This window comes from Paramisgurnus dabryanus, chromosome 6, assembly GCF_030506205.2.
Source record: "Paramisgurnus dabryanus chromosome 6, PD_genome_1.1, whole genome shotgun sequence".
In the NCBI taxonomy this organism is placed as follows: domain Eukaryota; kingdom Metazoa; phylum Chordata; class Actinopteri; order Cypriniformes; family Cobitidae; genus Paramisgurnus; species Paramisgurnus dabryanus.
This window is the reverse complement of record NC_133342.1, coordinates 40,052,928-40,066,548: the sequence shown is the minus strand read 5'-3', so window position 1 is coordinate 40,066,548 and position 13,621 is coordinate 40,052,928. Positions and strand designations below refer to the sequence as shown.

The 13,621-nt window shown below is 38.1% G+C and overlaps 1 protein-coding gene across 1 annotated transcript; it reads right to left on the bottom strand.

The window, feature by feature from the left end:
* Window positions 1-2,037: 2,037 nt before the first annotated feature.
* LOC135767143 (macrophage mannose receptor 1-like) lies at window positions 2,038-10,560 on the bottom strand. The gene is made up of 4 exons (XM_065276775.1): window positions 9,913-10,560; window positions 9,495-9,827; window positions 8,995-9,089; window positions 2,038-2,913 (listed from the first exon to the last, which is right to left on the bottom strand). The coding sequence occupies exons 1-4, from the start codon at window positions 10,214-10,216 to the stop codon at window positions 2,815-2,817; spliced, it is 831 nt and encodes a 276-aa protein (XP_065132847.1). The 5' UTR covers window positions 10,217-10,560; the 3' UTR covers window positions 2,038-2,814.
* Window positions 10,561-13,621: the final 3,061 nt, after the last annotated feature.

Here is a 13,621-nt window from a genome sequence, read left to right as displayed (position 1 = left end):
TAAAATTAACATTAACAAAGATGAATAAATGCTGTATAAGTGCAGTTCATTATTAGTTCATGTTAACTAATGTAGCTAACTAATGTTAACTAATGCACCTTATTGTAAAGTGTTACCATATATTTATATCACAAAGTTAGGCTATATATTTTTCAGCATGGCACATTTAAATTTTATGTAGATTTCTAGACCAAAATCTCATGGCATTTAGTTGAATAAAATTAGACTAAAACTAAATCAATTCAGATGACAAAAATATGACTAAAACTAAATTAAATTTTAGTGAAAAGAAGACTATGACTATGTTTAATCTGTGTTTGTTCTGCCAGGTCAAAATTTTGTGGTGTTTGATTTCTTTCTTATATTAGGAAATAAAACCTCATAAATAAACTTTCTTAGTTTTCACTGCCCTGACCTACAATGTCTCTTTGTGTTGAGGACTAGTGCATCTTTGAGCCAACATTCAGTACGAGTAAAAATACTTGAGTACTTTTAAATTGGGTTACTTTAATACTTTTACTCAAGTCGTATTTAAATTGGTGACTTGTAACTTGTAGTGGAGTAATTTTTACAGTAAGGAATTTGTACTTTTACTCAACTATGGCTTTCAGCTACTCTTTACACCTCTGCAAAGACGGGAGTTCTGATTGACAACCAGCTACAGTGGATTCATGCCTTAAGGTTAAAGCACCACTCTGCCACGGATCAGGACACTGGAGACAAACCCAAACAACGACTGCTATTCACGGAGATCAACGGAGAACAACGAGTGAGAGATCTTGCTTGAAGCTCAACTTCCAGAATGATTCGAACCGTGTATAGTGACCAAAGCTTTCATCATCTTCAGCGAGCACATTGTGAAAGCAGAGCAAAGAGAATGGAAGACAACGAAACAATCACACAACCAACCCTGCAAAAGCGATTCGTAGATCATATGCTGTGGTATATGTTTATTTTGAATGATGGTGATCTGAAAGTTTATAGAAAAATAAATAAATAACTGGTTTCTTGAAAAAAAAGGGGTTATGTAGGAAATTGCTATTTGTAACAATTAAAATGATGTTATAGCCAGCAGCCATATCACCCTGTAGCCCAAGACAGCTTGCCCACTGAAGCTAAGCAGGGCTGAGCCTGGTCAGTACTTGGATGGGAGACCACCTGGGAAAAACCAGGTTGCTGCTGGTAGAGGTGTTAGTGAGACCAGCGGGGGGTGCTCACCCTGTGGTCTGTGTAGGTCCTAACACCCCAGTATAGTGATGGGGACACTATACTGTCAACAAGCACCGTCTTTCGGATGAGACGTTAAACCGAGGTCCTGACTCTCTGTGGTCATTAAAAATCCCAGGATGTCCTTCGAAAAAAAGAGTAGGGGTGTGCCCTGGCATCCTGGCCAAACTTGCCCATTGGCCTACTAATCATCCCTCATACTAATTGGCTATATCACTCTGTCTCCTCTCCACTAATAAGCTGGTGTGTGGTGGGCGTTCTGGCGCAATATGGCTGCCGTCACATCATCCAGGTGGATGCTGCACATTGGTGGTGGTTGAGGAGATTCATGGAACAGACACAAAACATGACACGGATCACCGTGACAAAAAAAACTACAGATGAACACCTAGACATCATTTCAGTAAATAAGCATCAGTATCTTTTATTGTTTTTTATTTTAGCTGGGTATGAACATGTATTTTCTTCCTGAACCAATAGACAGTATACAGTTATATATAAACGATGGTTATATTCATATTATGTTTTGCAATGCCTTATATATCTTAAATATCCATACAAATCAGCTGCTACTGGAAGTTGAACAAACAAACTACTAAGCAGAATAATTAAATTGTTGGATAATTCTTCAATAAATATGCATCATGTTTTTATGATTTGAAAACTAAAATAAAGTGTAGATGACTTACAAGATTTACAGACAGTTTACTTTAGGTACTTTAATGACTCCAGTTTTGTTTGCTGTTTGGCTTAAAAATTTTAACTTGACTATCGTGCACACACATTCAAAGTGTCTGAACAGAGTCACCAGCAGCAAATATGTTCTGTCTGGAAATGACGTTGATACACAGAACAAAGCCAAGTTTATTTTGACAATGCATTACAATCATTTCAAATTACCTGCATCATGTCCTGCACTGTCACTTTTAAAGTCAGTCAGCTGCAGAGTTTTGAATGCTGTTCATCATATAGACTAAGCTTCTTCAAGGACTTACAAGCGGTGGACATCAAGGCAAAAGTGATTCGAGAAATCATAAAGAGGAGTCTGCTTATCATTCTCACTGTACTTTGATATCATCCGCCTGCAATTCTTATGGCGCCACATAAAGTCAAACTCATCTTATAACTTTGTCTATTGCTGTCAATAGTGATTGGTGGACTAACCCCGTTAAGCCTAAGGCCTGAGGTACATGTCCATCATCGTTTAGATGAACACAAATTGAGTTATTTGAGTAAATTTCCTGGCTTTTCAAAGCTTTATTATGGTAAAAAACATGGTCCACGACTTTCAAGCCCAATAAAGCACATACATCCTTCACAAAAGTAATCAACACAGCTCCAGGTGGATAAATAAATGCCTTTTTAGGGTAATCCATACGATTTAAAAAATGTATAAACTGTAATAATTAGCTTCTTGTTTTCTACAATTACAAAGCTTGGAAGAGCCAGGACATTTTTTTAAATAACTCAAATTTTGTTCTTCTGAAAGACGATACATAATTTATTTAATATTCTCTGAGTACAGTATGTTTTAAAGTTACAGAATTACATTGATGATTAGTTCCTAATATATTCACATACATCATTTTAATTTGCAGTCAGATGAAACACCTTTCCAACTTCATCCTTTCTCCAGCTTATATTCTTCAAGCCATTCAGCCCCATGATCTTCAGCTTTTCACTTATCTTGTAGGTCAGAAAAAAATAAACAAAACTGTTAAAAAAATCATGGCATTAACAATAAATATTATATATTTATGTATTTGGCAGACACTTTTATCCAAAGCAACAGTGCATTATAAGCTATACATTTTAATCAGTACTTGAGTTCCAACCCATGACCTTTTGTGTTGCAAACGCAATGCTCTACCACTGAGCTATTCAGTATATATCACACACGCCACACATAGTCTGATTATAACAAATACAACTGAATGATAAAAATAAGATAAAAAATATGGTAACACTTTACAATAAGGTTCATTTGTTAACATTAGTTAATGTATTAACTAACATGAACAACTGTCACAGGTAGGGGTGGACCCAGATGTTAATAAGGTCACGCCCCTTTTTCCACCTCGAGGAGGTTCCCAAAGCCACCCCAATGACCAGACACACAAGGTAAGCATAATATTAAAATGCATTTTATTTAAATTACTTAAAAATAATAAATAGGGGAGGGAGGAAGGGGAACTTAAAATAACGGCCTCTTCAGGCTCTCGTTATCTTCCCAGGCTGGATTTCACACAGTTCCTTTTTCGTGTCGCTCACTCTCTCTCTCTTTCTCCACAGGCGACGGCTGGGACACAGAGACACAGTCATTTGGACTTGGTTTGCTCTCCCCGCTCTGCTGGACACAGCGTACAGTAAGTACGGGTTTCACACAGTTCCTTTTCGTGTCACTCACTCGTTTTCTCTCTTCTCTTTCCACAGGCAACAGCTGGGACACAAGAGGCACAGTTACTTGGACTTGGTTTGCTCTCACCTCTCTGCTGGACACAGCGTATAGTAAGTACGGGTTTCACACGGTTCCTTTCCGTGGCGTTCACTCGTTCCAGCTCTACTCAGCACGTTCCTTGTTCCTCACAAACAGATCCTAGAATATATTAGATTTGGTTACACAGGGGGGGGGGGCGGACTTACGTCAAGGAGGTCTTCGATACGTCAGCTGGAGCAAACGGTTCTCGTGTGGCGTCGGGGACAAACCCTCTCGACGAGCTCGGTGGTTGCAGGGAGGGGGAAAACGTCGTACTGTCTCACCGGGCCGAGCGCTGCCCTTTCCTCACCCTCCTTAGGCGTTCGAATACAGGACAGGGGCGCCCTTTCGACGAGCCCTCGGGACAGACGGGATTTTCCACTCCTCTCTTCTGCAACAGTAAGTATCACACAGATGACAATATCCACACTAGTGACTCGTACTCACACCACTGTACTACTCCAGTACTTCACCGCCACTCCTAGACCCACTCCAATGTCAGAGACCGGAATCGTTCTGGACAGCACACTGTTATTCTCTACCTGGGATGTGCTCACAACATATATTTAATGGCCACACTGAGACTGAAGCCTCTTTGGTTTTCCCTCGATGAGGCGTACGAAGGCGGGGGTTTTATCTGACAAGACACACAGCAATACACAGCAATGCACAGCACCACGTCAAAAGTGAAAGTTCCACAGCACAAAGACTCACCCACCACGTTCCAGTGTACACTCAAGATGCCCACCTTTTTCCACTTCGTCGGGGTCTGTTCGGTGGTGGTATTTGCAGCTCAGTCAGCGGATACGTCGCCGTGGCTAGCCCCAGCCAAATGCCCTCTAGGCTCTCCTACCACGCTAATCTAGGGGTAGGGCATTCCTCCTTCACTCAGAGAATAATCGCTTCAAAACAAATAGTCCACACAATGTGTAATCAGCTCAGTGTGTTATACTCACGGATACCATCACTTTTAGCTCCAACTGTCCTTTGTTCTCATTCCCTCGGCGATCGCTTCGGTCTCACACTCAGGGCGTCTCTCCTCCTAACAGAGTTATACAGCAATATCATACATCTCCAGGTTCTCCATGCAGAAATTCACTCACGCTTTCTTTACTCCCTCTTCAGTATTTCGTCTCAGCATCCAATGTGTTCAATCTTGCTTCAACCTTTAAGGTGTCCAAAGTCCACACAGTCATGTAAGCTCCAGCGAGAGAGAGAGAGATAAACAGCCTACGGCCAACGTACTGGAAGATACGAACAACAGCGCTTCACACTGCACACAACCACTGCTCTCTTCGGGGTGCTCCTTTAATCCATTCACGTCCTGCCTTTCTTTCGCCTCTTGTGGCTCTTGTCCTCTCTCCGCGCGCTTTCCGCAGCCCGGATCAACAGAGCCTGCGGGCTCTTCAAAAGGTGCGTGTCCTCTTTCTGCCTTTGGCAGAGGAGCTTTCCCCCGTCTCTCTCGCCTCTCGTGTCAGTCGTGCTTTTATTTAGCGTGTCCTCCAATCATCGATCGCTCCTCCTAACTAGACACAGCTGCGCTCGATTTGTTTATTTTCCCTCTCGCGGCACTACCGGAAGTCCGGTGTTCCTCTTTTCCGGCCCGGTGGGAAACCTTCCGGGCGGAACCAAACTTTCCTAACTTTGGTTCCGCCCCTGAAAAGATCGTCACCTTGTGAGACAACCATGAACAATACGTTTGTTAAAGTATTTATTAATCTTTGTTAATGTTAGTTAATAGAAATAAAGCTTTTAATTTTGGTCATGTTAGTTCACAGTGCATTAACTAACGTTAACAAGATTTTAATAAAGTATTACTAATTGTTGAAATGAACATTAACAAAGATTAATAAATGCTGTATAAGTGCAGTTCATTATTATTTCATGTTAATTAATGTAGTTAACTAATGTTAACTAATAAACCTTATTTTAAAGTGTTATCAAACATTTTGAGAAAATCCCCATTAAAGGGACACTTCACCCATTTGCTTTAAGCTTTGTATAGTTAGAACCCCAGTCATGTTTTTGAATGGTCATGCATAATTTTCTCAGTTGCCGCTGAGACAGGAGAAATACAGATTTCAGTGTTGCACTTCCTTCTTTCAATGATGTAAAAATCATCATTTTGCATCATTGAAAGAAGGAAGTCCAATATCTTTGTTGAGGGGGTGAGACTACAAACACCCATTCTCTGTCAAATAGGCACCAAATTCTAAATGTATGTTACATTTCGACTACAAATAAGACACACTTTCAATAAAGATTAATGTTTCTACGGGTGAAATGCTCCTTTAAAGTTGTCCAAATGAATTAATTTGCAACTGCATCAACTAAACTTTTAAAATACTGCATCCAAAATAAAAGTTTTTATATATTTATGGTAGGACATTTTCAAAATATCTTCATGGAGCATGATATTTACTTAATATCCTAATAATGTATCGCATAAAAGAAAAATCTATAATTTTAACCAAACAATGTATTTCTGGCTATTACAAATACACTCGTGCGACTTATGACTGGGTTTGTGGTCCGGGGGCACATATTAGGAGAAGTCTGCTCTGCAATCGCTCTCGTGTTGCTCTAATGTCATATGTCAATCGATCTGGGGTGAGTTTCTCGAAAGCATCGTTCGCCAGCTACTGTCGTAAGTTTCGTCGTTACTAACAATGTTCAAGGATTTGGTGTTTCCCGAAACCATAGTTCAAACGAACATTCGCAAGCTGCATCACAAACTTGTGTGGTTTGAACGACAGCTATTTACAATAAATTGAATATCTTGAACAGATAACTATATAACTAAATCACTTTAACAAAATCAGTCTCTTCTGATGCAATATATGATATTTACAGCAATAATCTGACATTAAATCGATTTGAACAGATTAATTAGTACTTTACCTCCCACGTGACATCATCACCAACATGGTTCAAACGACGAATGTGGGACAAAATTACTATGCTTTTGGGAAACAGTTGTGACAAGGTAGTTAGTTTCTCCAACTATACATCGTACTATGTTGGTTCAGCAGCGACTTACGTCGTTGTTCAGGAAACGCACCCCTGCTTGATTTCAAATTCACCTAATAAGCCCAAAACTCTGAATTACAATAAAATCAATCACATATATCTTCTATTTAAAAAAAAAACAATTAGATCTTTTAATGACGTAAGCATACTCGGGTACGAATCATAAAGCATAATGTTAGTGCAGACCACCGGGGGAGTGGAGACAATCAAACTCGAGTACGTTTTGGTCCGGTTAAGTATGTAAGCGCCCTTAGATACAGATTGTACCTTTATAGAGTGTTTCATCTGACGCACGTGCGCTGACGCGATACACGTCTAGATCCGAACTTTACTTCCGGTTTCGTTTTTTAAAGGTCTGACTAGTTGCTAAACTGATCTCTTGAACAAATGCCTCGTCGAAAATAACAAATGTTTTGGTTTCCTATGTAATCGATGTGTTTTTATTGTGCTTGTTATATAAATAAACTACGTTTAAAGAACTTTGTTGTTATCTGTTCTTAGCGGAGTTTACCGGAAGTTACGTGCAGACCGCGACAGCCGCTTGTTTAGGTTGTTACTGCTGAAACCGTCTATAATACCAATATCTACCTTTGAGGTACTAATATGCACCCTTTAGGTACAAAGGTTTACTTTACAGCCAAAAATGGGTCTTATATGGCACGGTGTAGCAGCTTTATTTTATTAGTGTAAAGATTTAATATAACTGTTGGGATTTATGAATGAGAGCTACTGGATAGAGTAACTTTAAATGACGAAGTGGATGGGCATCCCAACATATTGGCTGCATCCGAAACCGCCTACTTCCATATAGTTGGCAAAAAGCAGTAGGCGAGGCAAGTAGTATGTCTGATTCATAGTATTCAAGTAGGCGAAAAGTAGCCTGGTATAACCAGACTCTCGTACATTCATTTCATTTGTACAGAGAGTCTGGCCACGCTCCATTGCAAAGCGTTACTTCCGTTAAGGAGGGTCCATTGTTGAAGTTTAAAACTATTGGATCTGCCCAGAGTCACTCAGGATCTGCCAAAGCCAATCGCTAACATGTGGTCGTGACGTATATCATGCACCGAAACCGTCCGGAAACAACAAGTCAGAATAATCAGACAAACAAAAGTTAGCAAACCTGGTTCTTGCTCCGGCTCTAACTTCTATTCGGCAGTTTTGCAACAATGGACCGAATAGCTTTTCTCACGTCTTTCTCCGCTGCCATTACTGAACTACAACTCAAACTGACGCACGACCTCAACGTCATCGTTCTTAGCCACCTCCATCTGTTTGCTGATTGGTCCTGCAGATTTTTCTATAGAGCCATCCCAGACGTACTGCTGAAGCGAAATGAAAAAAGCACGTAGGAGGGCGGAGCCAGGCTAGGCGAAAAGTACCCGGATGACCATCTACTACTACTTCTGGCAAGATCGATGGACACTTTGCTATCCCGTGATCCCTTGAGAGGAGTTATCCAATGAAGAAGAAGGTGGAGGGGTGTTGTTTTTTCAAAAATGTCCAAAAGTGGTAACGCGTCTTTACTGAAATGCAAATCCATATGTTAAACAGCTGTCTTTTGTGGTTAAATTGCGCTTATTTAACTCTTTCCCCGCCATTGACGAGATTTTCCGTCTTTCCGCAATACTGCTATTATCCACCAGGTGGATAACTTTTTAAACCCGGAAGTATTGCACTATGGCAAGCTGCTGCATGTCCGTGTCTGTTTTAAAGATAGCTCTGAATGGGATCTCTATGAAAAGTCCGTCACAAAAATGGAATTATCTCTGCTTTTTGCTCAAAATGTGGTGTTTTTGATGAAACCTACCCATATTCAAAAGCTGATTACAAAAGAACCACTGAAGGTAGGATGAAACGTTTTTTTTTGTTTGAAAGCAGAGGGTCTGTTCTTTTATTTGGTATATTGTATGTTTATATATTTAAAGAAGAAAATTTTCTGGAAGGCATTAAACTTTGGTAAAAAATCATGAAAAACGCTGGCGCTGGCTGGCAACTTTTTTTAAAAACGCTGGCGGTGAAAGAGTTAATGTCATTCAAGTTAATAACTAACATTTTTGTTTGGTGACATATGTCATGTGATGTATCAACATGGCAGATTTATTACGCCACATATGTATTATATGTTGAAACTATAGTATACTATACTGTTTAAACAGTCTTCATCTGATTCAGTAACTACTTTCACCTTATGCAATTACAGACACAGCCATTAACATGAATAAATCTACTAAGACAGTCTATATTAGACAGAGACAAACCTCATTCAGAATGGAAGTCTGTACCGAAGGATCATTCATGTTTTGATTTCCATCATTGGACAAGTTCAGTCTCACAGTCTGTCTTTTAACTAACTCTACAGAAAAACAAAGCATTTTTTAATACATTTTTTTTTAAATAAAAGTTATATCAATTAAACTGCAGTTGGTTTGTTTAGATTTAAGCCTTCATAACTAAAAAAAATACAAGTAATATAATAAAACACAATAAAAACATGATAACATAATATTAAACATGTTTTGACAAAAAATTAAAAAAATGTTGATATCTTTTTTTGGAACAAAACTCTTACAGTACAGTTACACAAATCACAATTGTTTGTGATTCATAAAGTAATTTTATATTTATGCAATTGGCAGATGATTTTATAAAACGTGTTGCATTAAATTTATACGTTTTGTAACTGTTATGTGTGTTTGCTGCATGTGATTCAAACAAGAAAAGTGTATGCAGCTATAAGTAAATGATTTGTTAAACTCACCTCCATAGCAGATGAAAGGGTACTGTTGGTCACAGCTGTATCGAACCCATTTCCCAGAATCAGTTGTTGACATGGCAGCACAGTCACCAGAACTTATGAATGGATGTCCTGCTGCCCAGTTTTTAAAGGTGAAGTTCCACTGATCAGACCACTGCCAAGATTCCTTGTACAGACCGATCCAGACCGATTCCCAGGAATCTAGAACAGCTCCATATAGTTGGTTCTGCTCATCAAAGTTGTGGATGGTGGCCAGATCAGTGTAATACTGTCTGCAGTAACTCTGAGCATCTGTCCAGTTTTTTGGCGATTGTATTCTGACATATCCAGTTCTTTCTATATAGAGATTCAAAATAAAAATCAGATCTCAGCTCTTCTTCTCAGTTTAACTGAATGTAAACACAGTCAATAAACTACTTACCGTTGTAACACATAAACCATAATACGATTCCACATGAATAATCGCTCCAAGCATAATTGCTAGAGTAAACACAATCTTCTCCACCATTAGGTTCTCCTGTGTACCATGGAATGTATGAAATGTTATCTTCTCCATTTGACCAAACCCAATTACTCTGTGTTCCCTTCTGCAGTCCAATCCAGACTGATCCACTGTACCCATCATTCACTGTATTCAACATCGTGTCCACATCATCCATCGAGTCTACAGTAGCCAGATCAGTGTATCTCTCTCTACAGTAACTCTGAGCGTCTGTCCATGTCATATTTATGTTTATGTACTGATACACTTGCCAAAGACCAGAAGCGCTGCACTGAAGTCCTGTTCAAATGAAGATGTTTAAATATATGCATGTGCACACATATACTTGTGAAAAAAGATTTAAATGATGACACCAACCTGACAGCAGAAGCAGCAGAAACAAACTCATGTTCATAACTGCTGTCACAGCTCCCCGCTGATGTTTCACCATCACTGCACGCTGAGAGGAAGATCAACAATGAATTTTTTACATGATTTTTTTACATATGTTTTGTAAACTGTACAAAAAAGTATTTTTTGTACAGTAAGCTCAAATGTGATGGACAGACTTCACACAGCTTTCAGAAGACACACAGGGTTTTATTAGTGAGCTTAAAAATAAAAACAATAAGGATGTTAGTGACATCAGTTTTGAGAGTTGTATTTTCCATTTGTATTATTTTTTTTCTCTTATGCTTTTCTTAATATCGGGACTGGATCAGCATTATAATTATGCCGACGTGTCATACTGTTTAATGTATTTTTACAAACCATATTTTGCCTTGTACACCTAAAGAAATGATTTTCAAGAAAGAAATTTCTTAGTATTTTTGTCTTGTTTTCAGTAAAAATATCTAAAAATTAAGATGCTTTTTCTTGATGAGCAAAACGACCCAAGAAAATAAGTATAGTTTTTAGAACAAAACTATCAAATTTAATTGATTTTGTGCGTAAAAAATCTGCCAATGGGGTAAGCAAAAAATCTTTAACATTTTCTTAAACACTAAATTCAAGAAAAATTATTTTTATTTCTTTTAAAAATTGTTTTATGCACAAAATAAATAAAATTTGATATTTTTGGTCAAAAAACTAGACTTGTTTTCTTGACTTCATTTTGCTCATCAAGAAAAAGCATCTTAATTTAAGAATTTTTTGATATTTTTACTGAAAACAAAACAAAAATACTAAGAATTTTTTTTCTTGAAAATCATTTTTTGCAGTGTAACTACTGTAACACCTTTGCCCTGTAACTGCAAGTTTGTAAAAATTTTGTTATAGAACGGGCAGTTCTGGGCCGGGTTTCCCAAAAGCATCGTAAGGCTAAGTAGATCGTAAAAACGATCGTACGAATCATCTTAGAATTACGGGCCGTTTCCCAAAAGCTTCGTAGCTTAAGTAGCACTTGAAAATCATCGTAGATCTACAAGTGTTCTGGAGTAATCGTTCATTCATAAGTGCATCGTAAGACAGCAGTGTTACAAGGTCACCTGCAGGACAACCAGCAAAATGCACTCCTGCAATAACGATAATGTAATGTTTTAAATGTAGGCTATATTTATTTATTGGGGTTTTCTTTGTTTATTTGTTTAAATTACTTTAATATAATATATTTAAAATTCAAACGAGAAATAAAATTTAAATGACTAAACATAAATTAATAAAGAAGGAAAACGTATTTGGTACAATTTTGGTAAAAGTTGGTACTAGCAAATTGATAAATGGTTCCTACCAATTGCTGCTATAATTCATCTGGCTACAGTAAAAAAAAAAAAATGTTTTGAAGGGTATGGCATCTGGCATCTGATTAAAGAAACCAAATAAATATTTATGGTACAATACAATAATCCCTAATAATAAATAAACATAGATAATAAAAAACAAATAATAATAATAGTCTAAACTATAAGATAAAATGTAGAAGGCATTTTGCAGTGGGACGAGTCCTAACTAAATACGGAAAATAATATTTCATTGTGAACAATTTTAAAACATTTAAAAGGTCATTGAACAATAATAAAAATATAAAAAATATTAGTGCACATCGGCTAAAGATCATTAGCCTAAACAAGCTTCTGCTACAAATTCGAGTCATTCTATTGGTGACATTTCAGCACTTGACAAACGGATAGCGACTCATAAGTAGCACTTAAAACCCAGCTGCGAGCGATCGTTTCACGTGCATCTTTGGGAAATGCACGTAAATGAACAACAAATGTTCGTTAAGTAGCTCGTAGAAAGCGCTCTTAAGTAATAAGTTTAATCGTTATCGGGAAACCCAGCCCAGGTTCTTCATTCTGATTGGTTTAAACGCGTTCCAAGCCATGATAAAATACACCGGTAACCTCACGGTTGAGACCACATTACATAAGTATCACTGCGCCACCATTGCTGCGTACTGATTTATGAAAATAAACACCACAGTTATCATATTTAATCATATTTTTAATTTGTCTACAATTGCACAATTAATGGCGATATCCAGATAAATGTGTCCTCTCGTCGATAAAGAGAAAACGTTGTCTGAGGAGTTTCTAACTCAAATTCATACTTCCGCTATTCTCCACTGGGTGGTGATCTTACCCAACTTAAACACTGACGCATTCACTCAACACTGAAAACACAGCGTGTAAGTTTTGATCGAGGGGCAACCTTCCGATCTCTCAAATGAAGCCAATACAGAAGTGACTTAAACTGCAATTCATCGACTGGCCGCTTGAGGCTGGCTCCAAAAGGGAGTCAGTTCCCATAGACTCCCATGTTAAAAATGCCCAAATTTACAGTAGAAAATAATATGTTTACAGCCTGGTACAAAAATAGTTTTTGGTCTATATAGCTAATTTTGCTCTTCATAACAACTGTGAGGGGGGTGAATTTTTTTGTAACTCATCCGTTTAAATTATCTTAAGCCTTAAACTTTTGCATAATTAAGGGCATGGCCGCTTGAGTGACGGTTGAACAGCCACTACTGTCACTAGACTCGCGATATGTGGGCGTGGTTTCAGCATCCAGCAACCTCAGCTTCACCCATGTCCCGCCTCTTTACCCATTTTCGGTTTTCCGCGAGTGACAAGCGGCCAAGATGGCGACGGCAGGCAATGCCTACTTTAAGCTTAAAAAACGATCTTCAGAAGCCAATGGGTGACGTCACGGACACTACGTCCATATTTTTTTACGGTCTATGGTTTTGATGGCTTTGAATCTGATCTCTTACATAAGTTCTTCACAGAAATGGAATTATCTCCGCTTTTAGCTAAAAAATTTGAGAGGTGATAAGAGAACAAATGGAGGTAGGATGAAACTTTTTTTGTTTGTTTTTGTTTGAAAGCGGATGGTCTGTTCTTTCATTTGATATTTTATGTTTATTTAAAGAAGATAATTTTTCTGCAAGCCATTAAACTAAAACTGGGTGGCAACTTAAAAAAAAAACGCTGACGGCCGGGGAAAGAGTTCAGCATGCTTCCAAGCATATTTGATCATCACTTCAACAGTTGCACAATATAAATGTTAATGTATAAATTAGATGAATGGTGATTTATAAAATAAACACCACAGTCTTAAATCATATTTTCATTGTGTCTTTGATGCATCTGTGTTGGTTGTGAACTGCGCTCTGTTTCAGTCACACTTGATTCTGAGGAACTACTTTGTT

Bases quoted from the DNA above. Each gene is read 5' to 3' on its own strand.
- LOC135767143 (XM_065276775.1), bottom strand. From the start codon at position 10,216: ATGACATGGACAGACGCTCAGAGTTACTGTAGAGAGAGATACACTGAT. The intron at 9,828-9,912 runs GTAAGTAGTTTA...ATCTCTATATAG, and splicing joins ATGGTTTATGTGTTACAACG to AAAGAACTGGATATGTCAGA. The intron at 2,914-8,994 runs GTTTGTCTCTGT...CTGACCTACAAG, and splicing joins AGACTTCCATTCTGAATGAG to ATAAGTGAAAAGCTGAAGAT.